The following is a 27,582-nucleotide window of genomic DNA, read 5'->3' as shown; positions in this document are numbered from 1 at the left end:
CGTGGGCAGCTGTCCCATGTCACCCCATGGACACAGGGAATGGACCCATCATCTTCCCGTGCATCCGTCACCACCCAGTGGAGGCAGGGGACAAACCCATCATCTCCCTGCGGAGTCAGGGGATGGATCCATCATCTTCCCAAGGATCCAGCGACTCTCCATGGATCTGTCATCACCGTGGGGAGGCAGGGGCTGGATCCATCATCCCTGCATAGGGACAGAGGATGGATCTTTCATCCCTCCTGTGGAGGCGGGGACCAAGCCCATCCTTCACAAGGGATGCAAGTCCCTCGTGCCACAGGCTTTGGTTCCCAAGGACACCGGTGGATTCCCAGTCCTGTCCCAGCCAACTGGCCCCTCCAGCAGCCCCCAGCCCTGTGGGCAATCCTCATGCCAGACAGTGCACGGAGACTCCACACAGAAACTCTGGGCATGGATGGAAAAAGCGGGGGGTGGGCAGCATGGGGGAAAAGCAGCAGGATGAACAGCCATGGAATGGTTAAAAGGATGGTGTTAAACCCTCATTTATCCCTGCTTCAGTGGGGATGGAGGGAGGATGTCACACCTTGTGTAATAAAACCACCCATCAGCTCTCACCACACCTTTGGCTGCTCTTGTTCCCCTTGGCAGCACCGATGTGGGGCTGTGGATCCATCCTGGACCAAAGCTGCTGGTGCTGGGTGAGCTCATTGGTGTTGTCAGCCCCTGTGCCAGACCTTGGGTTCTGTGCTAAGTTTTCCAGGTCTCTGGAAAGACACTGGTGGTGTTTGCAGGAGGGTGTTGCACCTCCTGAGCTCATTTCAACCTTCTCCCAGCTTTGGTTTGACTAAATTAAGTAATTTTCTCAATGTTTTTCATTTCCTCGCTCAGTGTGATGTGTGAGGTCAACCACACACAGCTGTAAGGGGATATTTTTCCTTTTCCACAATCCAAATCCAAGCTAAACACTCCACTTTGACTGTCTAAACTTTGATTGCATTGATAAGAAACTCTTGGCCACATTTCCCTTTCACCCAAAAGGGGATTTTGAGCTCTCCTGTGCATCTGCACTGCTCTGGTGGCAGGAAGGGCTGGGGATGAGCCAGGAGCTGGCTGGGAACAGCACAGGAGAGAGGCTTTCCTGGGTTAGCTTCCAGCTCTTTCCTTTCTAAACACCCTGTGAGCAAGACAGGGTGGGATGAGGGAAGATGGGAAAAAGAGACGAGGGACAGAAGAGATGCGAGGATGACCTTAGGGCTTGTCCTTGTGGAGGGATGGAGGAGGTCTCCAAAGCCTACATCTCATCACCCTGGCCCCCAGCCACCCCGGAGCAGCCCTCACCTCCCCTGGGCTCCTGGGGCAGGGGCCGGGGTGCTCCCCACCCTTGGCGGGCTCTGAGAGGCTGCAGAATCCAAAACAACACGGCTGAGGCACGGGAACGTCATCGCTTGGCCCTTGGAGCGGCGCCCTTGGCAGGAGCTGTGCTGTGGGCCGAGTGCTCCGTGTCCCTGCTGCCAGCATCCAGGGACACCAGGGCACTGCCCAAGGTCACACGTGCTGCACTGGCAGCCCACAAAGGGATTCAACCCCTTCCAGCTGGGAGAAACCCAGCTCTGCTTTGAGTTTCGGACTCGAGGCATCTCTGCTACCTGCAGATGTTGCACCATGGTCCCCAAGATTTGGAGAGATTCCCATTCCCAGTCCCCTCTGTCTGGGCTGCAGCTCCTTGCTCTGGCTGGGATGGCTAAGGGTGGATGCTGTGGGATCTCCACAGGTGTGATGGAGCAGGGATGGCACCCAGGTGGCAAACCCTGGGGGGAGGTCTGGAACAGCAGAGCTTGGTTTGCTTTTTGCTCCAGAAATGTGTCATCTTTTGGACAGATGAGCAAGTCTGAGCTTCCCCACTTCATGCAGCTCTGGAAAATCCTTTTTCCTGCCCTCGAGCCCCGCGTGTGTGTCTGGAGAACGCTTCAGAACGGAGCTGACTCTGCTGCTCTGCTTGAATTTCCACAAGGGTCTGGGCAGTGGGGATCCCCCAAAAGTGCAGAACCCTGAGGAACAGCCTCATCTCCATTGGAATCCATGGGCAAGGCACCCAAACCTGGCACCTCCATCCCAAGGCACCTCCCTGGCACTGACCAGCATCAGTGTCCGACCTGGACACCGCGGCCATCACAGAGGGGTTATGGGGGCAGCACCCACCTCCAACACATCGTAGCCCCAAGATTTTCCCACCCCAAATGTCACAATTTGTTGCCCTGACTTTTCTCTTCCTCACCCCAAAACCCTCAAGTGCCTCATGGCAGGGCCACTGAAGCCTGGCTGGGTGTGGCAGTTGGGGACAGTGGCCCGGCTGCCTCAGAACTGGGAGCTGGGCTCCTGTCTTGCCAGCACTCCAACGTGGACCAGCTTCCTGGCAGCCAGCAGCCACATGCATGGCTCATCCATTCCCAAATTTGACCACTCTTCTGCTCCGGATCGCAGCCTGGGAGAGGTGCCAGTGAGTATTCCATCAGTGAGGGGTGGTTTGAGTTTTCTCCTTGGAGGACTTTTGGGTTCTGCAGGAGGGTGAATGAACCCACATGGAATCCTCTGGCAGCTTTAACCAGCTCCCAGAGTGACCCATCCCTGTTATCTGCAGGGATTGCTGGACAAGGCTTTGTTTTCCATGCATGGTTTCCATCAGCCCACTCTGCTGTCGCTGTCTTGGATAAGGGCTCAGATAAGATGCCCAAGCCTTGATTCTTGTTCCAGTGAGGCAATGCCCATGTGCCAGGAACCAGCTCTTTCCTTCTTCCCATCCCATGGGGAACTTGGATGGGGTGGGCAGGTCACCTGATTACCTTTTGGATATCAGCTCCCTCTGCAAGGTCAGTATCTCCATCTGTGGAGTTATACCTGGAGGTATCTCCATCCTTTGGGATCTGCTGTGCCTCAGGGCAAAGGGCTGGATGGCTCCAGGAGCTGCCCAAAACCACTGATGGGTTCTGGTGCCTGCTGGGGGTGGGAGAGGGAAAAAAAGTGAGGCTGATGGGATCCATCTGGCAGGAAGCAGGACCATCCCTGTAAACAGCTCTTACGCACTCGGAGCCTGCGCTAGTGTCATTGTGGCTTCTCAGGACTAAACAAACTCAAATCCTCAAAGGTTACAGTGTTACTGACACAGATGTTTTAATTCCTGACTTTGGGACGCCCTCGTTAACTCCGGGGGGCTACACTGGGGTGAGGGGATCTGCTTTCTAGCAGCCTCCTGCTCCCCCATGGAAACGAGCAACAATCTGGAAAAGCCTCCCAGCGCAGGGAAGGGAGGCGCTGGCCACTCCCTCCTCGCAGGGCACGGTGCCCAGCGCTGCCCTCTTCCCTTCCCGTTCACCTCCCAGGTCAGCTGGACGAAACAGGAGAGAGCTGGCCGCTGGCCGGGAACGGGGATCCGTGGCAGGCGGGATGAAGGCAGCGAGTACCACTCATCCCACACCTCTGCCCTGCCCCAGAGGGCTGCCCTCTCCCTGGGGACCGCCCTGGAGCAAGCCAGGCTGCTCCACCAGCTCCTGCAATGCAGGCGAGCAGGGATGGGGGCTCCTAGCTGGGAACCACGGTAAGGATTCCAGCGGGAAATCATCACTTCACCTTCCCTTCCCAGCTGGAGGCTCCCACTCCAAACCCACGTGTCCTCAGAGCAAACTTCTCCTGGCACCGGCCCCTTCTCCCTCCTTCCTCCACTGCCCAGCCCTGGAGCAGAAAGGTTCAGAGAGAGAGAAAGACATGAAAAAAAGCAAGACTTTTCTTTGGAAAAACTCAAGCTTGCATTGTGCTTTCAGAGAAGTTTCCCTGGAAAAATGGCTGTTTGGCAACACTTTCACCCACTTCCCAGAGTTGGGAGCTGCCTTCGGTGTGACTGCCACTGGGAGCAAAGCCCTCCTTCCAAGACCCCCACACCAAGGGCTGAAACTCATTGGAGCAGCCCCAAAACTTCACCATCCAGTCTGGGATGGGGAATGTGGTTCTAGGTGCAGCCAGCCCAGGCTGTGGAGGGACAGAAGACACAGACAAGGCTGCAGGGCACGATGGAAATGTGCACCTGAGCCCTGTACTTGCTCCTATCATCAATCTCCTATGGAATCCTCATTCCATCTGCTCCTTCCCCTCCCCTGGGATGGGAGGGATCCAGACAAAGGGTGGGAACACAGTGCTGGAGGTGATGACATCTAAAGGCCAGCTTGTGGTTGGCCCTGAAGGAACACACACAGCCCCAGGAGGTGCTGAAAACCATTCCCTTCAGGAATAAACCAGGATCCCATTTCAGCCAGGCCTTCCCAAAGCAGCATGGACTTCTGGAAGTGCATTCCAAGGACAAGTGCTTTCCTAGAATTAATCCATATGCCTTCATCTAAACCCCCGCAATTCTCACCCTTCCAAGGAAATTTGTGTTTATTTGTTCCAGTTTGGGAATGGTGCTGCTTAGAAAGGAGGGGAAATTCAAGCTGTGCAACACAGAATTCTCAGCCTGGAGGTTCGGTCAGGATCCTTGTTTGGTGCCAGACCAAGATGTGAACACCTAAACCTTGTGGGAAACATTTCTATGGATAAAAGAGTCCATGTGTGCCATGACTCGCTGCCACCAGCTCCATGTCACCAGAGAAGGGGACAGAAGATGTCATGGACACTGAGCACCCTCTGCATCCCCAGTTGTTAGAGGACAAATATTCCATGATCCCAAAAAAAAAGCACACTGTGAGCGGGCCAGAACCAAAACCACTGGGAACGTTTGAGCAAGCCCTGCTGTTGTTGCTGGGCAGAAGTATGGGAGCCCTGGAAGCTTTGTCTGGAGATGGGAAAGGCGTTGGACTCCAGCTCCAAACACACCCCGCAGCAGGGGGGAAAGGGTGGAAGGAAGCAGGGATGCTTGGTTGGAATTTGGGGCTTTTTTTTCCTGTTTTTCTCCTTGCTGGTGTGCAAGCCAGGGCTCAGCAGCCATTGTTGTGTTCTCTGAAGAGTCTGGCCCCACAATGCAATAAAAACAAACCACAGGAAGGAAAGGAATTAGCAGGGAAAGGAAAAGCAGCAGTGGGAACAAGGACTCGGGCCCAAAATAAACCTGCTGGCTGCTGCTGGGGATGCAGGTAGGAGAGGTTACACCTCGTCCTGGGGGAGAACTTGGAGCTTAGGGGTGAAATCCTGGCTTTTTGGATTTTACTGCTGCAGGTGAGCAGGGTTGCAAGGGGCTGGAATAACAGGAAACCGCCCCATGAACAGGGAAATGGGAATGAATTTCTTTGAAATCTGAGGTTTCCTAGAAACTTGAACTAAGAGGGAGCGCAGGCAGCACCTGGAAAAAGACTGGGAATCATGGACAGAGAAAGCAGCCTCAGCTGGGGTTACCAATTCATCCTTGTGGAGTCTGAGGACAAGCAGAGACCAAGGCTTTGGCATTGCAGGTTTGTCTCAGCTGCTCCTCAAGCCCCTGCTCTGCCAAGGCAAATGTACACAGGATCCAACAGGAAATCTTCCCGGGGCTGCTGCTTCCCTTGCGTCACTCCCACCGGAGCTGCAGGGGTGGGTGGGACTTGCTGGAGCAAGGGCAGCATGGACACAGGGGCTGTGCCTACCTCAAGCTGCTTCCAGCTCCCAAGGAAGGAAAATGGAATAAACCAAAACCAAAACCACCTTGAGGCTGCATCTGCTGCTCCCCCATCCACTTCCCAAACTGGGAATGGGGTAGGGAGAAGCTGGAAGGATCCCACTTTACAGCCCCCAAGATCTCTGAAGGAACTGGAGAAGTGTGAGCCAGGTGGGAATTGGGCTCTTCTCCCACGGAACAAGGGACAGGACAAGAGGAAATGGCCTCAAGTTGCTCCAGGGGAGGTTTAGATTGGATATGACAGAAAATTCCTTCCTTAAAAGGGTGCTCAAGCACTGGCACAGCTGCCCAGGGTAGTAGTGGAGTCCCCATCCCTGGAGGGGTTTAACAGACGTGTGGATGTGGCACTTGGGGACATGGGGCAGTGGAGACCGTGGCAGTGCTGGGGGGATGGTTGGACTTGACCTCAGAGGGCTTTTCCAGCCTTACTGATTCCATGATTTCTGTTGGTGCCTGGCACAAGGAAGCCCAGGTCTGTCCCAGAAAACATCACCAGGGAGGTTTTGCCATTCCAACTCCAACAAACACTTTATTCCCATCAGCCTCACCCGTCCTCACAGAGGACAGAGCGCAGGAGGGGAGGGAGCTTTTCCAGACTGTTTCCATGTGGGGGCAACGAGGGACAACCAAGGCCATGTGGAGCCATTCCTAAATTCCACCATAAGCAAGGAGTCTTTGCTAAGCTGGTACAACTCCAAATTTCAAACCAAGTGTTGACTTCTGGGACTTGGTAATTAAGAGGCCTTGAGGGACTCTTTCCCCAACCAGTTGTGGGGTCTGACACAACCCAGTGCACTCCCAACAGCACCAGTATTCCTACCCCAAAACCAGACTCTGAACCAATACCACACTGTGGACTCAGAGGGGAAGGAGAAGAGCTGGGATTAAAAATACCACCCCAAAACAACAGGAATTTGGAAGAAATTTACACATAGGACATAAAAAGCAGGAGCAGCTATGAAAATATGTTGAGATGGCCAAGAAAAGTCACATCAAAATATATTTAAAAACCAGAAATTCCAATCTGTGTGGAATTTAAAACTCCTTTCCCCACCTATGTTTTCCTGCTCAAGGAATCTCAGTTGTTCCAGGACGTGGAACATGATAGGCAGCACCAGTTATGTCCTGAAAAAGTATTTCCCCAAACTCTGAGCACTTCCATAATTTACAAACCAAAGATGAGCTAAACCTCAACCACTGCCCCCCTCCCTCTTCCCTTCCTTCTACAGTGTGCAGGAGAAAAGATCGCAACAAATCTGACTTTGCATTTCCAGGGAAGTCCAATTTTTCCACACATCAATATCCCTGCAATCCATTGTAGACCTTCTGCACTGATCCTTGCTTCAACAGCTCCTTGAGACCTGCAAGGGAAGGGAGAGTGTCACACACAGAGCACAGCAAAGACGTCAGGATGACTTTTCCAACACTTCTTCCCCATTCCTGAAATCCCATACACTAAACATTCCAAAGAACTGGCAGTTCAGGGATCTGTATTCTTATTCTTGGTATCAAATTCTTACCAAACAGGCTAGAAGAGTGAGTCAGCCCTTAAATCCATAATAACTCATCTCCTGGGGTCGGCATGACAGGGAAGGGCTGGCAGGTCTCCACTGCTGCTTAAAGGGTAAATCCACACAGAGCAGAGGAAGCAGAGTGGCAAGGGTGGATGTGTCACTGTTTTTCCAGAGATTACAGAGGGAGTCCCCCCTGATTAATTCAGCCTGGTCACTCACTGCCCCGGAGTCCCTCAGGACACAGCTCAGAGCAGCCTCAAAAACCACTGAGCCAAAAACAGGACCCAAAACAGAGGGAAAACCTCAACGCTGTGGGTGACCTTCAAATAACTAAAAGAAGGACAGAGGGGCTGGAGCGTGTCCAGGGAAGGGAATGGAAGCTGGGGAAGGGGCTGGAGGACCAGGAGCTGCTGAGCTGGGGAGGTTCAGCCTGGAGAAAAGGAGGCTCAGGGGAAACCTGCCTCTGCACAACTCCCTGACAGGAGGGGACAGCCAGGTGGGGGTCAGACTCTGCTCAGGGGAAAAAGGGACAGGATGAGAGGAAATGGCCTCAAGTTGCTCCAGGGGAGGTTGAGATTGACTATCAGTAATGAAACCAACCAATTTATTTGCACAGAAGAAAATTCCAACCTTTCAGGCAGGCAAATCCTTCAGGAAATCCTGCTAAAAACCAGTTTGTCTCCCTGCAACCCTTGTCCTGCTTGTCTATCCTTAAATCTTTTTGGCTATACATTCTACTGTCCTTGAAAACCAGTGATGGAATGCATAAGGGTCACAGTAGCTTTGTTAAAATACTGGAAAACTCTCCTGGAACTAGTAACTGGAAGCAGGACATCTCTCTGCCAGGCAAGAACTTCTCATGTTCCTTCCCTGATGGCCAGAGATTCCTGAACTCTTTTCAGGAACACCAGGACAAAGTGAACCCCTGTCTAGGAGCTGCTCATCACAGGAACAGGTCATTCTCCAAGACAAATTCACTTCCTCCCCTGCATCCAGAGGAGGCTCCAAGTCACTTCCTGGCTAGTAGGTGAGAGGATGTGGCTCCTGGACGTCTGGTTCTTGAAAGGAAGGCTGTAGATAGATAAAGGTATGCTCCAGGAACCCTGAAAAAATTTGGATTAGCACTATCCCACACCTCATTTCTCAGCAGCTCCCACACCTCTGGCAGCAGCCTGCTGGCCTGAAGAACACCCTCAGTAGTGCACAGGATATTTCAACACATACCCGAAGTTTAATCAGGAATTTTAACCAGGAATCCTAACAATTGGTACTACTGCACTTCAGGCACCTTTTACTGGAGCCTGAAGTCAATTTTTCCTTTGAAATGTTCCTGATACCAACAAGAAGTGACAAGTTACAGCACAGAGGGAGAGGCAGCTCTGATCAACAGTGATCAAGTCCCAATGCAGGAAAGAAGGGATATTATTTCTGTGACTCCAAAGCCTGGGGTGGTGCTCTCGGAGCCAGAGTATCTTCTGACAGCCCCAGGAGCTGGACATGTGGTCAGGAGATAAGAAATGAGGACCACTGCCAACAATAAGGAAAAAAAGGGATGTTTTGAATTCTGAAGCCTAGTTTTCCATTGACTGTGTACACTGAGCTGCTGCCACACGCAGGGACAGACCTATTCCCTCATAAAACTGAAATCAGGATGTTTGGAGATACCCAGCACACAGAAAGGCATCTGACTGCCTACCCAGTCACCTTCCCCTGGGAAATGTGGAATTGCTTTAGGAGGGACAGAAACACCCAAGGCCCTGTGCCTGAACACACCCTTGCCAGTGCCATTATCTCTCTGTTCCTGGATATCCGTAGAGGTGTGTGAGCAATTCTGTCAAAAACAAGGAGGCTTCTGTCACTGCTCCTTGCCCAGTGTCCTCTAAACTGCCAGCAGCAACAGCTGGAATAACCTCACATCTGTTTCAGAGCTGCTGTTGCCCAATGAAGCTTCTGGAAGGGCAGCAGAGCCTGGACTGAGAATTCACAGTGTTGTGGTCGTTGTGCCCTGAACAATACTCTTGGAACAAGAGGGAAAGCACAGGGATAAAACCACAAACAAGGATCTCTCTAAGCTCAGCTCACAGGTATAGACCTCCCAGCCCAAACAGCTGCAGGAAGAGCCTCAGGACATCTGGAGCTGCAGCCACCAACTGGACTGCACAGGGCAACTGGCACAGTGTGGCCAAGGGTGGAATAAAACCCACCCAGGGCTTGGCTTCCCACTACAAACTTGAAGAGTCCAGGAAATCCACTAAAAGAAGTGAATCCACTTCAGAAGAAGCCCTGGAAGAAGTTCTGGGGATGGGGATTTCCTGAAGAACTGCAGTAGTACATGCCAGGAATATCTTTGTCCCGTGGCAGAGGATGAAGCCCTTGATTCCTACTGACATGGAGCAGCAGAACCACAGAGACTGCTGGAGAAAAGAATTCTCTCCTACGAGTATAGAATTTCAGGATTTACCCTCCTGGCAATTTTAGGATTCCTACATGGTTCATCAGGTTTCCACCTGAGTGCTGAAGCTGAGCAGCAGATCTGTCCTAGAGGGAGTAAGGTGGAAGGAGCTGTGGGGAGGAACAACTCCTCTCCTGACACAGTGTGACATTCCTTACCCTCGGCAGCAGAGGGATTTCCACACGTCTTGCTTCCAAGAAAGTAGTAGCAGGGGCTGGAAAACCCTTTGTGATCCCATTCCAGCCAAGGCAAAGCAGACAGAGGCTGAGCCCAGCAAGGCTATGGGGTCAGACAGATGAGCAGCTCCAAAACAAAGCACCTGCAAACTTGCCAAGAGCTGCATTCCAGTAGCAGCACATCCCAACCTCAGCCACAACCACAGCAGCCAAGCTTCCTTGCTTCCAAGGGAAGTGGGAGTTAATCACAGGCCATGAGCCAACTGTGCTATGTTGGACAAGGGGCACAGGGACAGGACAGCCCCTCCTGACTGCTCCAGCCCCTGTGGAGCTGTGCCAGGTTCAGGTTCAGGGCTCCGGGCACACACCTTCCCGCTGCTCGGCCGTCAGCTGCTCCTTGGGGAACTCCACATCGAAGGTGATTATTAGGGAGCCTTTGATGTTGTTGTTATCAAAGTTTGGAAGACCTTCTCCCTTCTTCCACAGCTTGGCACCAGGTTTTGTGGTTTTATCCCGCCCAATGCGAACCTGGCGAGAAAAGGAATTTTAGAACATTATTTGTGTTACAGGATCAGGATCCCAGGATCACTGAGGCTGGGAAAGACTTCCAAGACCATTGAGTCCAAGCCATGACTGATTCTGACCTTGTCAACCAGAACAGAGCACTGAGGGTCACATCCAGATATTCCTTGGACACCTCCAGGAATGGGGACTCCACCACCTCCCTGGGCAGTCCATATTCTGTGTGTGCACCCCAATACTCCCACACTCTTTCCAACCCACTGGAAAGCTCCAACTGGCATTGACTCTTTGCCAAAACTGGTGGGTCCAGGCAGTTCTACTGGACACATGCCAGAACTAACACCACACACTGCTGGGACAGCCTGGAAGTGAGGCACACTGAGCACCCCTTGGAGAGAGCCTGTTTTGGCTCCATGGGAATTGGCCTGGAATGCTCCAACAGAGGGAATACTGGAGATAACCAGACCCTGAGCAAGCCAACCCTCAGCACAGAGCTGCAGGTGAATTTGGGATGCACACAACAACCCGGGGCTCACCTTGTGCCCATCCAAGTGGGCAATATCCATCTCAAAGCCTGTCAGTGCCTCGACCAGCGAGATTGTCACGTTTGTGTACAAGTCATCTCCCCTCCTTTCAAACACTGGGTGCCTGTGGAAATAAGAGCCATTCAACTTTACTCCTTCCCCAGAGGGGAAACAGGTCCTTGAGCTTATGTCCTTCTATTTGGGAGTTTGGAGAAATCATAAATAGGAGGGGAAGTGAGAAATTAATCAAATTTAGCCTCTTCTTCCTGTGTAACATATGCACTGATAAGTGTCTTTTCTATTTCTAGGGCACTGAGTGGTGAGGTGTGGCAAGAAGTCCTGACTCACAGAGCAATTTTCTTAGTAGTACATTTCCTTACAATAGTCAGATTGTGTACTAGGAAAAAGGAGATACTGATTCTGAATCACACATGGTGAATTCGAGCCAAAAAAATTATGATACTTTGATAATCCCACTATTAACAGCATCAAGTTCAGCTCCTCCAGCACCACGAGGGCTGTGCTGAATGCCAGGCCTGCACCTGCCCTGCTGAAGGGCAAGCTCCATCTGGCCAAGCAAGAGCCTAACTAGGCCAGAGACTTACTTAAGAACTTTTATTCGGAAGCGCAAATCTCCTGGCTCCCCATCCACATGGGGCTCACCTGTGGGGGAGAAAGAAAAGCTTTGTTAAAGGAAATAGTCAGGAACGAGTGGAGAGACAAGCAGGATATTACAAACTTGCAGCTCACAAGTGAAAGGGGAAAAAAAAAAAGCAATTAATTAATATTGAGATGAGCAAAATTCTGCTTAAACATATTCTAAAGAGCTCAGGGTTTTCTGAGAGTTGCCTCAGTGAGCTCACACCTCTGCTTTTCTGGAAGACTTGTCTGCATGTTAATGATGTCCTTTAGTCACTGAAGGGAAAAGAGGAGAACCCCTTCACAAGATGAAGCCTGGAAAAGATGCTCCTGCTCAGGTGTTACGTGAAACATCAGATTTAGAGCTGGTTTTATGCAAGTCCCCACTCCCAGCTCAGGGAGTGCAACTGTGTTATCCAGATTTAGGAACATGCTCCTGGATTCCAGCACATGCAGAGGACACAGCACTTCCAACCACATGGGGGTTTGGGCACTGTGAGTGCCAGGGAAGGACTGCAGAGGAGCAGCTCAGAGCTGAGCACACACTCACCTTCCCCAATGAAGGGATATTCCATGCCATCCCTCACCCCTGGCTCTATCTCCACTTCCAGTGTCCGCTCCTCATTCACCAGCCTGAAAACGGGAAGAGCAACCCAGCACTCAGTTTTCAACTTTATTTCTTTATTCCAACTTTCAGCTTTTAATTTGTCTCACTGGGGTAAGGGGAGCAGCCTCACAAGCTCACACATGCTCTCCCTTGTTCACACGTTAACCTAGAGGGTCAGAGCTGCCTTTTTGGTGAGCTGAGACTCAGGGAGTAGAGAAGGTAAAGTTGAAAGCTCCCAAATACAGTCAGCATCAGGGTGTGTGACTACAGCATGGCATTCCATATCCAGCTGTTCACAGCTATGTTTCCTGTTCAGATTTAGCTGTGGAAATTCCACTGCAGTGTGAATGTGCAAGGAATAAAAGGCAGGAAGAGGAAACTGGGTAGTTCTACATCCAACAGATCTAAGAATCAATCAAGAGTGGCTCCCTGGAAGTGAGAACCCCGTGTTAAACCCTCCAAAAGCCCCCAGCTCCTCCTGGGAATCCAGACGAATCCTCCCACCTAGCGGCGGGTTTTGGAATAAATAACCCTATATTCCTGTAGAAAATCACGGAATTTATCATTCTGTGGAGCAGGAAAGAGCACCAAACTCACTTGACGTTGGGACATTCATCACAAACAACTTCCTGAGTCATCTGAAAGCGCCCAGGTCCCAGCTGGGTGGTTCTCATCTCCTGCCTGCAGTTGCATTTCCTTTTGCCAGGTGCCTGTCTTGCCACTGGCTTGTTCCTGACAACCTGCAGGGAAGAGGGAGAGGTTGATGCCAGCGTTCCTGGGTCTGAATTTCTCTGAACAGAGAATGGTTTGGGTTGGAAGAGACCTTAAAGACCACCTAATTCCAGCCCCATGCCACAGGGAGGAACACGTTGCTGTGTGGTGCTGCCACAGTAGTTCCAGATGTGGCCTCAGCAAAACACGGACAAGTTTTCACCTTGTGATCACATGTTAAAACACCAGAAAAACTCTCTCTGACATCACTGTTGCCATTCTCTTTCCTTTTCCACACTTCTCCACATAGGTAAGGTAACACTAGGATGGAAGACCCCACACTTCGATTATGACATTTCCTTGTCCCACACAACAGAGAAATTATCTGGAGTTCCCCCAATAGCCACAACACAAAATCAACCAATGGAAAGCCAACATGGAGGGACTGTCAGCACCAGAGATGGAGCTTGTTTAAAAGAAGATAATAATTTTCCATGTACTCTTCTCAGTTATATAATCTGGAAACTTGCAATGACATGCTTGAGCATACGATGAGACTGAAAAACCCAATGTGATTTTGCAAGAATTGCAAAGTGAATTTGAAGCTTATGAACAGTCCCTCAAATAGCCCTAAATTCCACAGAGGGACAATTTACACCTCTTTCAACTGGACTGCTGCACAAATCAAGCTGAGCTGGTGACTGACAGCCAAGAAATCAGTGTTATCACACTTTATGGTGACACTGCCAGATGCAAAAGGTGAATAAATGTGTGGTTTCTTCAGTAAACTACAGGAAATAGCACCACAATATCCTCCACTGCCAGACACAGAAAAGGAGCATCTATTTCAGCTCTACAGGGAGAAGATATTCTACATGGGAGAAGATAGTCTGAGCTCTGGTAAGCTGGGAACACCTGGAAACACTGAGACAAGTAAACTTACTTCTACAAAGTTTCCTGAATACACCTCCTCCAGTGTGACCTCCAGGTCCACAATGATGTCACTTCCTCGGGGAATATTCCTGTCTTGCTGACGTGGGTTTCCTCCAAACATGAATCCAAAGTCCCCAAAGAAGCTGGAGTTAAGCACATTGATTGGGTCAGGAAGAAATTCTGGGCAAATCCTTCTACTCCACTAAAAACCAGCCTCCTTGCAATCCAAAAGCTCCAGAGTAAACCCAGGAATCTATTTTTGCTCCTGCAGAATACAACTAAAGCCTTCAAACAAAGCAGCAACTTGGGAAGTTTTCTGCACTAAAGAAAACAAAATTTGAAGCAGAATATTCAAAACCTGACCTCTCCACACTCCCCTGCTGCTCAGCTGCCACCACCAAAAGGTGTAACCTCTGAGCAGCACTACAAGTCACTGCTAGCAGGTTGGTTTTCAGTAGCTTGAGGACAAGAGGGATGAGGAAAACTCCCTAGGAATCCTGCATATTATCCCTCAGAAAAGAGCAGAGCAGCAGTGCAAGTCCTCACCCAGGATTACAGGAGGTGATCAACTTCTGGAATTACTTCAGGAAATTTATCCAAAGGGGCAGAAAATCTGTCCAAGCAATGTGCAAGTGTCTTTGGTTTTTAGTGCTCCAAATTCTACAGGTGCTGTGCAAATAACCACTGCATTGCTTTGCAGAAGGAAAAGTGTCCCCAAAGTGATGTGTGACTCCAGGTTAAACCCCAATCACACACAGATAACCTGAGAAAGTTTCCATATGTTTGAAGCAGGTGCTGCACCTGAAAAATCCCCACAGTGCCCAGAGGTGCCCATGTGGGAAGTCTCTGCTGGTTCCTGCTCACAGCAAGGAGTGGGACACACCAAAACTGGAAATTGCATGTGGGATACCCCCTGTAAATGCATTTCTTACAATTCTCAACTCACACATCAGTGACCCTGGACCAGGTAAAAACCCCATCAAAGGGGTGCTCAAGCATCATAGAATCAGAGCAGCAGCTGTAGGACAGCCCAAAGAAGTTAAACCTCCTTACTGGGAGAAGATGTCTCCGTGGGAGCTCTGGTGCCCATCCTTCAGGCCCTCCTCTCCATAGGCATCATACTGCTTCCTCTTCTCCTCGTCGGACAGCACCTGGAAAAGGCAGGGATGTAGGAAAAGCTTTCACCTGGAGCTGAGGGGAGGTGTTGGACAAGGCTCTGAGGGCCCCCAGCACTTCTCACTGGAGACACTACAGGAGCTCTGCTTGCTGTGCTGTCTAGAGAAGTTAAGCCCAAAACAAGCACATTTCATTCATTAAAAAGCAGGAGTAACCTGGAAAACATAAACATTGCGTTTATCTTAAATATTAAAAAAAAATCAGAAGAACTCAAATTCTACAAAGTAGGACATGCTGAGACAAATAATCACATACCACCATCCCTGTGTCTCAGCTGTGACTTTTAAGCATGGATTTATTTCCTAAGTTTTGATTTTTGCTCTTTCCTGCCTTAGAGATCCAGAAGTCTCTGGTCCCATTTAGTCTTCCTTGCCCTTCTTCCTGCATTGATCACATTTGGAAAGCACAGAGATGGCAGGCTGGCTTTCAGAAGGCTATACAGGAGTGGGAACAGATGGAGAAGCAGCTCAACAGGTGGAGAAGCAGCTAAAAGATGAAAACCAGCTGAATTTGGGGTTTTTGGAAAAGCTGTGGCTGCCCCTGGATCCCTGGAAATATCCAAGGCCAGGTTGGACAGGGCTCAGAGCAACCTGGGGTAGTGGAAGGTGTCCCATGGCAGGGGGTGGGACTGGATTGGCTTTAAGGTCCCTCCCAACTCAAACCATCCTGGGATTCTGCAGAATTATAACCACAATAAATAAAAACAGGGGAAAAAAAACAGTGGTGACTTCACTATTATCATCCAGCAGGTAAGGGCTCAGTTCTCCCTTTGCCACTTGAGATTCCCATGGGAACTCCTCCCAAATCCATCCTGAGACTCATGACTCTTTGTAGAAGAGTCTCAGCTCCCTCTCCTGGTGGGATCAGCCTCCTTCCTAGTTGAAACAGCTGAATTCAGACCATGCAGCTCCAGGCTGGAATCCCTGAGCCTGTGAAAATGAAGAGACTGAGTAGGTTCACTAACCTACTTTCCCCTCAGTTTTTTTGGGGGGAAAGCTTTGCCATTACCAGCTACCCAGACCCTGTGCAGCAGTGCTGTTAACAGAGGCATTATGGTAAGGAAAATTCTGGTGTATAAGACACACCCAATTTTGGCTCCATTTTGCCCACAACAACCAAATCAACCCACTGTATCTCACAGCTAATTCAGCAGAAGGATTTCCAAGCTGTCCTGGCCAAATACAGATAAAAACCTTGCAGGGAGGGCATCAAAAGTTTCTTCCAAACCTCACACACACCAATATTAGATTTCTGATTTGATTTTACAAACATTTTTTAACTCAGCTTTTAAGTACAAAGAATAATTTCAAATGCTGACACTTAAATCAACTGGAACTCAAGGAAGAGGCAGAGAAATTCTTTGCCAGCAGAACGTGCTAACAAGATCCCAGCTCACAGAAGCAGCACAAAACTCACAGATCCACATGCATCAATCCTGAGGTGCTGCAAATGATGGAGGAATTACTTTTAGCTAAAAAAAAAATTATATTCATTTTCCTTGTGATAATAAGCCAGTTTATTTAAGTCTGAACTAAAAAGGGGTCCCAGCTCTGAGTCAAAACTAAAGTGACCAGTTTTCTTTCTCAGCACAGAGAAATAAATGCTAGCTGGTTCTCTCACTTCCTCATTTGAGGGATATTTGCATACCTGAAGAGCACCAGGGGTAGAAGCAGGAGCCAGGCTACAAACCCTTTCCTCTGCAGCTGGATTCTTCCTAAAGAGCCTCAACCTCCCACCCAAAGAGCAAGTCACTGCTAGGAATTTTTTTTAATGTAATTTTTCAACACCAGATTCCTCTGGGTCTCTCTGCTGCACAGGGGGGAGCAGGAGCAGATGGAATCCAACAGTGACAGGAGGAGGACAAAAAGGACAGAAAACATGGAGGAAACAGCCTGCATCCCATCACTATGTATGTACAGCCAGAGAAAGCAGGCTTTGATTTCAGCCCTTTGGGCAATACAACAATCTATATTTGATTTATTTAATGCACTGTGCTATTAGTGTGAGGGATCATTTGCATGCCACAACATCATCATGGGATAACAGGAATCCTCCTGTGACCCACAATTATTTTTCTCACTTAATATTCTCTAAACCCAAGGCCAGCACCTTTCATTTCCCATCAGCTCAGACTAATCCCAGACAGGCCCTACACACACTTGAAGCTCCTTCACCTCCACTTCTCCCTTGAGGAACTGGCAATGAATTCCAAAGTACTTTAAACTGATCCCTTGGCTTCCTCCTGGCTGAGAGAGCTGAGGTGTTGGATTGTCCTCTGGCAGGAGCAGCTCTCCAAGCAACCTGGCATGCTCTGGATCTTTGTTTTTCATTTGAGAGAGTATCTGGAATTTGATGTATTAACAGAGGTAGGATGGAATTTGGTGATTTGGTGTGGTAATAGGGAGAGGATGGAAACTGATGAAAAGGAGAAGGAAGAAAGGAAGGAAGGAAAATTGATGTGGAAGGTGTCCCTGCCCATGGCAAAGGGATGGAATGAGATCATCTTTAAGCCCCTTACAACTTAAATCATCCTGGGATTCTGTGACAACAAAAGGTGTAGGATGGAATTCAATATATTAACAGAGGGAAGATGGAATTTCACATGCTAACAGGGGAAGGGCAGATTCCACCTGCATCTTACTGAAGAGCCTTTACATTCCCTACAAACCTCCTTTCCCGCCCCCTAAACGCTACAGGACGGAATCCTCACGAGTCTCAATGGCCAAGCTCCAGCTCGTTTTACTACGACTCCTGTCCACCCTTCCCAGCCCAGGGAGGACATTCCCAGCTCCCGGCCTCACCTCGTAGGCAGCACCCAGGTCCTGGAACTTCTCCTGCGCCCGGGGGTCGTCGGGGTTCCTGTCGGGATGGAGCTGCAGCGCCAGTTTGCGATAGGCCTTCTTGATGTCCTTGATGGAGGCGCCGCGGGACACCCCCAAGATCTTGTAGAAGTCTCTCCTGCCGTGGGGGGAGAGAGACGGTGAGGGAAGAGGGAGGGGAACGGGGATGGGAGGGAGACGGGAAGGGAAAGGAGCGCGGGGAAAGAGGTGAGGGGTAACAGGAGAGAGGAAAGCGATGAGAGGAAGGGAGCGGGGTCCCGTCAGCGCCGCGGCCGCCAACCCTGAGTAGGAGGAAGGCCCGGTGCTGAGGCGGAACCCCCCGGGCCCGTGGGCGCGGCCCGGCGCTCTCACCCCGCGGCGGCCTCCCCGCAGAGGCAGAGCAGGAGGAGGCAGAGGCGGCCGATCCAGGCGGGGGCCATGGCGGGCCCGGCCCTGCCGGCTGAGGGGGAGCGGCGGGAGCGGCGCGTCCGGGCAGCTCCGCAGCGTCCCGGCCCCGGCGGCCGCCCCCAGCCAATGGGAGAGCGGGGTGTTCCCCGCCAGCCAATCCGAACGCGCCGCCCTGCGCCGCCAGCCAATGGGCTACTCACACTTCACCGCTGCCGGCCAATCGCCTGCAGGAGCGTCGCCGCCGAGCGCGCGGGCCACGCCCCGCCACCCCTCCAGGGTGACTTCCTTCCGAACAGCCAATCGGCGAGCGCACTTCTTTTTCCCGCCCCCGCGCTGGAAGTGGCAGCCAATGGGCAGCGGCTCCCGCCAGCAGGGAAGGGCCGTCTCTATGGTGCCCGCGGCGGAACCCGGAAGTGGCGGCGGCGATGGCGGCGGCGGGGCCGGTGCGGCTGTGGGTGCGCACGGAGCCGTTCCTGGTGGGAGCGCTCCCGGCCCCGCCGCCCGCCCGCCTCACCCCGCACTACCTTCGCAAGACGGCCGCCTACGCCCGCGCGCGGGCGGACCAGGGCTGCTTCCCGCGGCTGCGCTGGCCCTGCTGGCGGCACATCGCCTGCGGGAAGCTGCAGCTGAGCCGCGAGATCGCCTGGCTCTACTTCGAGCTCTTCCGCGGCCTCCTCGGGCCCGCCCCGCCTCTCCGCCTGCGCTGGGCCGAGGCTGCGGCGGCCTGCGCCAGCGCCGAGGAGCTGGAGCGGGAGCGGAGCAAGGCAAGAGCTCGGGCCCGGCCTAAGGCAGGGGGAGCCCCGACTCCTCCCGAAGAGGAGCCCGGCCCAGCCTGACCCTTCTGTGTCTCTCCCGTGCTCTCCAGCTCTCCGTGGACACTCTGCAGTTCCTGCTTTTCCTGTACGTGCAGCAGCTCCACAAGGTTTCGCTGCGGCGGTCTCTGCTCGGGGACGAGTGGCCCAGCCCCAGGACCAAGTCTCCGATCCTGCCTGGGAAATCGGCCGGCGGGAATAAGGTACTCGTGCCCGTGGGATTCTCCGCGTGCAGGAACTTTTTCACTCTGCGGCACTACCTTGAGGGGGGTTGGAAAAGAGCTGGTTTGTTCCTGGGAGAGCTTCACCTCTAGCAACGTGAGCAGGGGTCCAGCTGCAGGATTCCTGTTCCGTAGTAAACGAAGTGAAGTTGTGATCTCTACAGTCCAGAAAAAGGTTTTTTCAAGTTTTCCATGAGACTTTCCTGGAGTCCTAAACCGACTGAATATTCCCTAGGAGTCTTGGCAAGTCTGTTTGTAAGAAGCAAGAGCCTTTTGCTTTATTAGTCAAGCCAGAAGCTCTCCTCATGCTCATGGTGCCTTTCCCCTGATGTAGTGGAGGTTCCCTGATATCACATATTGTTTCTGAGGAGGTGGTTGTTCAGTTGTGGATCAACCACATGGAAACGCTGTTTCCTTTTGAAATACTGCCGGATATTTAGGAAGGAGTGAGTTGGATGTGTCCCGGGAGCAGCTCTGTGTGGGAGGATGCAGTACAATTTGCAATCCTATGTAAGGCCATGTGAACCTCTGGAATTCTGGCACAGACATGCTGCTGTGAGCAGGATAAGCTGGTGAAATGTAGCTTGGGGCAAGCTGGAATCATTAAAAATAGGAGCTAGGTAACTTTATCCTGAAATGTGGAACAAAACTGGTGAAGACAAAGTGTAGTCACAACCATGTGTTCTTTCAGCAAAACTCAGCTTTATGAAGCTCTGCCAGAATTCCATTCTCCTGCTTTTTGTGGGGCTGAAGCCCTTTAGAATTTGGAATGATTATTCTTTGAGAGGGTTTGGTTTATTGGTGCACTGGCTGTGGAGAAACAACCCTCTGCTTTTTATCCTGGAAGGCAGCACAGAATCCTGGCTGCAGGGATTTTCCAATGGAGCAGCTCCAAGACCTTGAGTGTCAGCTATTGATTTGTTTCCTCCCTTTAATGCCAGCAGCAGTGGCCTGAATTTGTGTAGGACTGTAGGAGAGCCTGGGGCTGATTTCTGGAAGGAAGGACTTGGTACTTAAGTTGGAATGAAATGCTTTGAGGTTTTCTTTTTGGGGGGGAGGTGTCTTTCCCAGGGGAGAACAGAGCAACAGGAGTGGGCAGGACTTTGTCTGACTGAGTTTCCTTCTTCTAGAAAGATTCCAAGCAAGGGTTTGTATATATGATGTTCATGGAGCTTGGAGAACTCACCCCTTTGCATCTTTCCCTCCCCCTCCAGAACTGGAATGACCAGGAGCACCTTGCCTTTGTGCAGAGCCACCTCTTGGATATGTTGGAGCTGCTGCTGGAGCCAGAGCAGCTCTCAGCCTCTTCCCATTCCAGCTGCAGCAGCCTGGTGTCCTTTGAAGCAGTGTGTGCTCTCAGCTTCCTGCTCGAGGGCACTGTCGGCAATTCTGGCACCGTCCAGCCCCTCCATGAGCTGGCCCTCAGGCAGCCCTGCCATGGCCACAATGGATATTCCAAGGTGGTCAGAGCCTTCTCCCTGCCCAAGCTGGAGAGCTGGCTGCGCTCCTCCCTCACCACTAATCCCTTGGGAATGACTGTCTGCCTCAAAGCTGGGAAGAAGCTTGCGTGGGCACAGCAAGGTGGGAAAAACTGCTGGGAAGTTGCTCTTAGGAAGGCAGAAATATGGGGGGGACATGGAAGAAATGGAAGGCAGAAATATGGGGGAAATGGGAGTATGTGGGGGGAAAATGGGAATGTGTGAGCAAAATAGAAATAGATATATGGCAAGTAGGAGTATGGAAAAATAGGAGCAGAGGCATACAGAAATGTAGAAACGTATAAAAATAAATAGAAATACAAAAGCATAGAGAAATGGAAAAATAGAAATAGAGAAAATGAAAAATGCAGAAATAAATTTAGAAATACAGAAAAATAAAGAGAGATAAATAGTATAAATAAAATCTAGGAAAGAAAGAAAACAACCCAGAAATGGGAACTTGGCTTCTGTTGCTGACCAGGGATCTGGCAGTGGGGTGGGACCTGGTCTAGGTTTCCTTGTCTCCAATCCAGCCCCTTTCCATAAGGGACATGGCAATAGAGCCAAGGCACTTTTCCCCTTAGGATAAGGAATTTAATTCAAGGTTTTGTTTCCCTGACTGCAGGATCTCAAGAGGGGCAGTGGGGAAGGGCTTAAGGATTGTGTCCTAGAGGGAGCATTTCCCTTTTTAAAGGGCAATTCCTGCTTAAAACTCACCCTTAGGCTTTTCCTGCTAAGCTGAGTCTTGTGTTCTGGAATAGGCTTGTGGAACTGGAGATTCTTTGCTTGGGGCTGGCTGGAGCTTGTGGGAGGTTTTGACTGCTCCTGAGTAATCTTGAAGTGGTTTTGATCCTTCAGTATCTCTTAGCTTTTAAAATTTCTGGTGCCTCATGCTGCTGACCTGCCCAGAAGGCATCAAGGATGGTGGGGCTGGTGTGGAAAGTACCGTCCTTGAACTTTGGGGCTGATTATTTTCCTGAGGGATTGCTGGACCCAGAACTTTTTGTAGGCTTTGTTTTGCAGTGGAAGGAACAAGCAGGAGAGCCAAGATTGCCTGCAGTGCCCGGGTGGTGCCAGAGGTGTCCCCCATGGTGATCATGAGCCAGGTGTACAGGCAGACCCTGGCCAAGAGCTCAGACACTCTGGTGGGGGCTCACGTCAGAATCCATCGCTGTAACGAGTCCTTCATTTACCTCCTGTCCCCTCTGCGGTGAGTTTGGGTTCTCCTGGGACACAGCTGGACTCCTGGCTGACCACGAGCATATCCTGGGGGACAGGAGGCCAGTGGGATCCTGGAGGGCATTAGGAAGAGCATTCCCAGTAGGTCAGGGACTGATCTTGCTCCTCTGCTCAGACCTGTAAGGCACAGCTGGGGTGCTGCGTTCAGGTCTGGGTTCTTCAGGAGAGACAAGGAGCTCCTGAGAGGGTCCAGTGGATGATACAGAGATGATGAAGGGAGTGGAGCATCTCCCTGGTAAGGAAAGGCCTGATGTAGCTGGGCCAGGTTAGTCTGGAGAAGACCAGACTGAGAGGGGAGCCCATCAATCCATAGAGAGATCTCCAGGGGGTGCCAGAGGGTGATGCCAGTGGCAGGATAAGGAGCAATGGCCATAAGCTAAAACACATAAAGTTTCACCTCAGCATGAGAAAGCACTTCCACTGGGGGCAGAGCTCTGCAGCAGCTGCCCAGGGAGGACATGGAGACAGTCCAAACTCCCCTGGACACGTTCCTGTGTCACCTGCTGCAGGTGACCCTACCTTGGACTAAGATGGAGGTTCCTTCCTGTTGCAATTATGTCAAGACAGACTGAACTGACACCATCATCAGTCCTTTATTAAAATGGTCTCGTGCCTTCTTTTAGTGGACTGCTCTCAGGCAGCTCCACACAGCACTGACTCCTTGTCTCCTCTCTGCAGGCTTCCTTCTGCATGACTGGCTAACTCAACCTGTCTGTCCTTGCAGGACCACATGTCCCTTAACCTCCTCACATCCAAGAGACTCTAAATCTCAAACTACAGCTTGTAGCCAGCTAGCCCACTCTTTTATAACACCCATCCTCATTGGGCAGGCAAGGCTGTCTCCACTGGTCAGTAATCAGTGCAGCTGTAATTCATTGGGAAAGATTGCCTTCTGCATTATCCTTACAAACTGTCTTCCCACACCTTCCAGCCCTAATGGTTCTGTGTTTCTTTGGCAGATCTGTGACCATCGAGAAGTGCCGGAACAGCACCTTTGTCCTGGGCCCTGTGGAGACGTCAGTGCACGTGCAGAGCTGTGACAACACCAAGGTCATCGTGGTTTGCCATCGCTTGTCCCTTTCGTCCACCACCGGCTGTACTTTCCACACGCTCACACCCACGCAGCCCCTCATCCTCTCGGGGAACCAGGCAGTCAGCTTTGCCCCTTTCCACACCCATTATCCCATGCTGGAAGACCACATGGCTCAGGTGGGCTTGGCCACTCTGCCAAACTACTGGGATAGCCCCATGCTGGTGTGCAGGGACAGCGGTGACACGAGCGTCTTCCGGCTCCTGCCCCCCTCAGACTTCTACACCTTTGTAATTCCCTTCAAGATGGAAGGAGACACCACAGAGACCCCAGGGGGGCTTCCCCACGAGTACCAGGAGGTGCTGAGCCAGCGGGAGCAGAAGGTGCAGGTGTGGCAGCGCATGGTGAAGGAGGCAGGGCTGACCAGGTGAGTGCCCCCCAGGAAGGGCATACCTCAGCCACATGGACAGAGGGTTCTTGGATGGGGTTTCACAGAAATCCTTGAAGGGTGGGTTGGGTTGTGTGAGCTGTGTCTTGCAGGCTAGTCCTAGAGCATTAGTAATTAGCAATTCTGGGATTCTGCTTGGTAAGGTGGGATGAGTAATACTCACAGGCATAGCTCAGAGTTGTAGAATCCCAAAATGCTTTGGGTTGGAAGGGACATTAAAGCACATCCACTTCCACCCCCTGCCATGGGCAGGGACACCTTCCGCTCTCCCAGGCCCTCTCCACCTGGCCTTGGACAGTTCAGGGATGGGGCAGCCACAGCTGCTCTGGGCAACCTGTACCAGAGCCTCACCTCCCTCACAGGGAAGAATTTCTTCCCAATATCCCATCCAGCCCTGCCCACTGGCAGTGGGAAGCCATTCCCCTTGTCCTCTCACTCCATCCCTTGTCCAAAGTTCCTCTCCAACTCTCCTGGAGCCCCTTTAGGTAGTGGAAGGGGCTCAGAGGTCTCCCTGGAGCCTTCTCTAGTCCAGATGAACACCCCCAGCTCTCCCAGCATGGCTCCAGAGCAGAGGGGCTCCAGCCCCTGGATCACCTCGGTGGCCTCCTCTGGATTCCAACAGTGACACGTCCTTGTTATGGTGGGTATCCCAGAGCTGAAGGCAGCTCTGCAGGTGGGGCCTCACCAAGTGGAGTGAAGAGGGACAATCCCCTCCCTTGCTCCTGCTGCTCCTAAGGAGGTGCTTTCTCATGGTTGCATTTTCCCAGCTTGTGAGAATCCAGGAAAAGCATTCCCAGATAGTGCCAAGGTGAGTGATCCACCCTGGCAGTGGATTGGGCCATGGCTGGGTGTGCACCCTGAGCTGCTTGGGGTCCCTGTTAGCCCAGCTTCACCTTGAGATTGAAACTGTAAATGACTGTCCCAGCCCTTTGTTGAGGTGAGCTGGGACTGTGCAAGTGGATCATTGCAGCAAATCACCTTGTGGGCAGTAACTTTTAACTTCCTGTGGAGCAGAGCACATGGAATCCTCTGCCCAGCTTCTTTGGCAAGCACAGAATGGGGATAAAACCCCCTTTCAAATATCTGTTCTTCTCTCAGGGCTGCTGCTTCCCACCACAGTTTTGGGAAGGTGTTTGGCCTGTCAGCACCTTCCTGTGAAAAAAGTTTTTTGGAAATAGGGATGATGTGCTTAGATTTGCCATTGTCTGCTGCAGTCACAGGAGGCAAGAGCTCGCTGCTTACTCCATAAAAGGGGGGGAATTCTGGCAAGTTTAGAAGCTTGTTGAAAAGAAACTGGGCAGCTGACAGTGGAAAATGTCTGTTGTCTCCTGCAGGCAGGGAAACAAGGAGGTAGACAAGTAGGAAGCTTAGAGCAAACAGGATATCAGGCTTGTAGAAAGAAAAAAGCTGCTGTGCTCAAGCAGGGAGGTGAAAGAGAGTGTTAGAAATAAGAAGACATCTTTCAAGAAGTTGAAGTTGTCTGATTGAGGAAAGTGGGGCAAAAAAAGAATGTAAATCCTGCCAGGCTGAAAGTAAAACCACCGTAAGACAGACCAAGGAGACAGCTTGAGGAACAACTTGCAAAAGCATAAAATCCTGTTTATTCATTTTCTGAGCGTATCAGACAGAAAGTCTTTCAGGGTCAGTAGCAGATCAAGGTAGAGAAAAAGCTCTTGGAGAAGATAAATCCACAAGGGAAGAAAGAAGTGGCTGCCTTTGTGTTCAGTGGGGAGGAATTTGGGTTAGTTTGTATCCCAGAACGCTGCTTTTTGGGGAATGGCTCAAATCGAAGAGAACATACAGACAGCAGCCTTAACTTGAAAAGAGGATGTGGATACATGGAGCCTGTCTGAGGGTGAGTGGGACAAAACTGCATAGAATGGCTTGAACTGGAAGGAACCTTAAAAACCCAACCAGATTCCAGCCCCTGCCATGGGCAGGGACAACTTCCACTATGCCAAGCCCCATCCAACCTGGCCTTGGACACTGTCAAGGGTGGGGCAGCCACAGCTCCTCTGGGTAGCTGTGCCAGGGCCTCACCTCCCTCACAGGGAAGAATTCCTTCCCAGTATTCCATGTGACCCTGCTCTCTGGCAGTGGGAAGCCATTCCCCCTCGTGCTGTAACTTCAGGCTCTTGGGAAGAGTCTCTGTGTTTCTTGTAGCTCCTTCAGGCACTGGAAGGCCACAGTGATTTCACCCTGAAGCTTCTCTTCTTCAGGCTGAGCAATTCCAAATCTCCCAGCCTTTCCTTAGAGGAGGGGTGCTCCATCCCTCTGATCACCTTTGTGCTCTCCTCTGTAGCTGGTTTCCTCTTTTCCCAGTACAGAATGGGGTCAGCACATCAAATTAGGAATGGCCTCAAAGTAAACTCACATAAAATCTCCAGAATATTGAAAAATGTTCATGTTTCATTGGTGTTCAGAAATGAATTGTGTAAACTCCTTGTAAAAGTCCATCAGGAGCTACTCAACACCTCTGCTATCTTTGGCTTACGAAATTCTAGATGTGAGCTGATCCCAGAGGGCTGGGATGCTGTTCTGGAGTTGCCTTTGGGCATCTGACCAGTACCAGTTAGCCTGAGCTGAGTGGCCCACCTTGTTACTGCTGGTCTTGCAAAAAACACCCCAAAAGTTCATAATGAGCAACAGGAATGATGTGAGTTGTGTTTATAGGTGCATTTTTCCCTGATCCCCATCCTCTCCATTGCTGTCAGAACAGAATTTGGTGTCTTTAGTGCTTAATCTTAGTGTTCTCCCTTTTCAGTTTTCCCTGAGGGGAAGGTGGAGGCAGCCCTGGAGCAGGGTGGTTATGGTGGTGGGATGGGGAATTTTGTGTGACTTCTGCAGCTCCTCCAGGTTCTACCTTTTGGGTTCATTATCATCACATTTGTTTGGCAAAAACCTTTTCTGGTTGTCTCTGCAAGGTTCAGGAACCAAGCCTGGCTCTTCCTGATACATCTGGAGGCTTGTTTGGATAGTACTGTAAATAAATGTGATTTTTCCATATTTCCCTGCTGATATTTCTGTTTCAGGGATCAGAGGAAACAGTTCCAGACAGTGGTAGAAAACAAATTCTATGAGTGGCTGGTTCAGACGGGGAACCGGCAGCAGCTGGACAGCCTGGTCCCTCCTGCCATGGGCTCCAAGCAGGCAGCAGGATAACATTCCTGGGCAGGATAACATTCCTGGGCAGCAGAAGGAAAGGGAGGTGAGTAAAACCCGTCCTTCTCTTGCTTCTTCTCTCCTCCCAAGAATTGTCCCATGTTTGTGTGCACAGCCAAGGCAGAGGTAGGAGAAGCAGGAGTCTGTTGAGTTAATGTTCTCACAAGAGCCTGGCATTTGGGTTCAGTTCTCACTTTCCTGTCAAAACCCATTTTCAGCTGAAATCCGTGTCCTCAGATTTCAGGACTTCTCGTCAAGTTTGATCTGTTGGAGGCATTTGTAAAGCAGATGGGCATATTGCATATTGATAAAAACCTGAATGGAATAGCTGCTCTTTCAAAGAAACTCTGTGTATTGATGTCTACCCATCTCACTTTTTGCTAAAGAGAGTTGAGGGGGACTAAGGGTCATTCTTTCAATGAGACTTTGGATAATTCTCACTCTTAGCAAGCAGAAGTGGTTTAGGAGCTGGAGACCTGCACTTACTGTACTCTTCTGCCATGGCATGTTTCAAACCATTAGAAAATTATTTTATTTTTGATTTAGCCTTTGAATTCCTTTTTCTTTGTTGGTGTTAGAAATAAAAATTGTCTCCTTTTATTTTGTTCCAGAGCTCTGGGAGCAGGCAGTGATCCACTCAGCTCAGTTCTCATAAAGACTTTGTGGCCATCCCACCTACACCCACTGGATCCAACACCCAGCCCTGGTGTGGATTGGACTGCCCAGCTCCTGTAGGATTCCTGAGCACTGCTGCCTTCCCAGGAATGTGGGGTAGCCACCCCTTGGTGTCTGAGAGGTGCCTGGCACAGGGGGAAGATGAACTGTGCCTTGTTGCAGAGCTGTCACCACAGTCAGTGTCCAACACACCAGGTTTCCTGGGACAATGCTGGATGCAGGCCCTGGGCATCACCTGCATCCTCATGGTACTAACCAGCAGTGCTGTTTTTATAAATGTGAAAAAGAAATGTTTAAATTTTTATGAATGAAATCCAACAGGGCTGTTTTTATATGAAGATGGCACTTTTTGAAGATTAATTTTTGTATATGGTTGCATTATTTTGACAAATGTCAATAAACTAGATTTGTTGGATAAA

General features: G+C 50.9%; 2 protein-coding genes across 2 annotated transcripts; one reads left to right on the top strand and one right to left on the bottom strand.

Moving 5' to 3' along the window:
- Nucleotides 1-6,195: 6,195 nt before the first annotated feature.
- Nucleotides 6,196-18,184, bottom strand: DNAJB11 (DnaJ heat shock protein family (Hsp40) member B11). Its single transcript, XM_062499015.1, has 10 exons — nt 18,063-18,184; nt 17,673-17,829; nt 14,749-14,846; nt 13,706-13,838; nt 12,649-12,791; nt 11,995-12,077; nt 11,411-11,468; nt 10,818-10,929; nt 10,128-10,287; nt 6,196-6,978 (listed from the first exon to the last, which is right to left on the bottom strand). Exons 1-10 carry the CDS (start codon nt 18,128-18,130, stop codon nt 6,914-6,916), a joined length of 1,077 nt encoding a protein of 358 aa, XP_062354999.1. The 5' UTR covers nt 18,131-18,184; the 3' UTR covers nt 6,196-6,913.
- Nucleotides 18,185-18,523: 339 nt separating this feature from the next.
- TBCCD1 (TBCC domain containing 1) lies at nt 18,524-27,582 on the top strand. The gene is made up of 7 exons (XM_062499014.1): nt 18,524-18,862; nt 18,964-19,113; nt 20,346-20,712; nt 21,633-21,819; nt 22,808-23,305; nt 26,359-26,534; nt 27,100-27,582. Exons 1-6 carry the CDS (start codon nt 18,524-18,526, stop codon nt 26,486-26,488), a joined length of 1,671 nt encoding a protein of 556 aa, XP_062354998.1. The 3' UTR covers nt 26,489-26,534; nt 27,100-27,582.

This window comes from Cinclus cinclus, chromosome 10 (genome assembly GCF_963662255.1).
Source record: "Cinclus cinclus chromosome 10, bCinCin1.1, whole genome shotgun sequence".
In the NCBI taxonomy this organism is placed as follows: Eukaryota; Metazoa; Chordata; class Aves; order Passeriformes; family Cinclidae; genus Cinclus; species Cinclus cinclus.
Note: the sequence above shows the minus strand (reverse complement) of the source record. Positions and strands in the feature narration are given on the sequence as shown.

Coding starts and splice junctions, on each gene's coding strand:
- DNAJB11 (XM_062499015.1), bottom strand. CDS start 18,130: ATGGCCCCCGCCTGGATCGGCCGCCTCTGCCTCCTCCTGCTCTGCCTC. Junction 11,469..11,994: donor ATATCCCTTCATTGGGGAAG/GTGAGTGTGTGC, acceptor TCTCCCCCACAG/GTGAGCCCCATGTGGATGGG. Junction 10,288..10,817: donor CCCACTTGGATGGGCACAAG/GTGAGCCCCGGG, acceptor TTTTCTCGCCAG/GTTCGCATTGGGCGGGATAA.
- TBCCD1 (XM_062499014.1), top strand. CDS start 18,524: ATGGCGGCGGCGGGGCCGGTGCGGCTGTGGGTGCGCACGGAGCCGTTC. Junction 19,114..20,345: donor AATCGGCCGGCGGGAATAAG/GTACTCGTGCCC, acceptor CTCCCCCTCCAG/AACTGGAATGACCAGGAGCA. Junction 20,713..21,632: donor GCTTGCGTGGGCACAGCAAG/GTGGGAAAAACT, acceptor TTTGTTTTGCAG/TGGAAGGAACAAGCAGGAGA.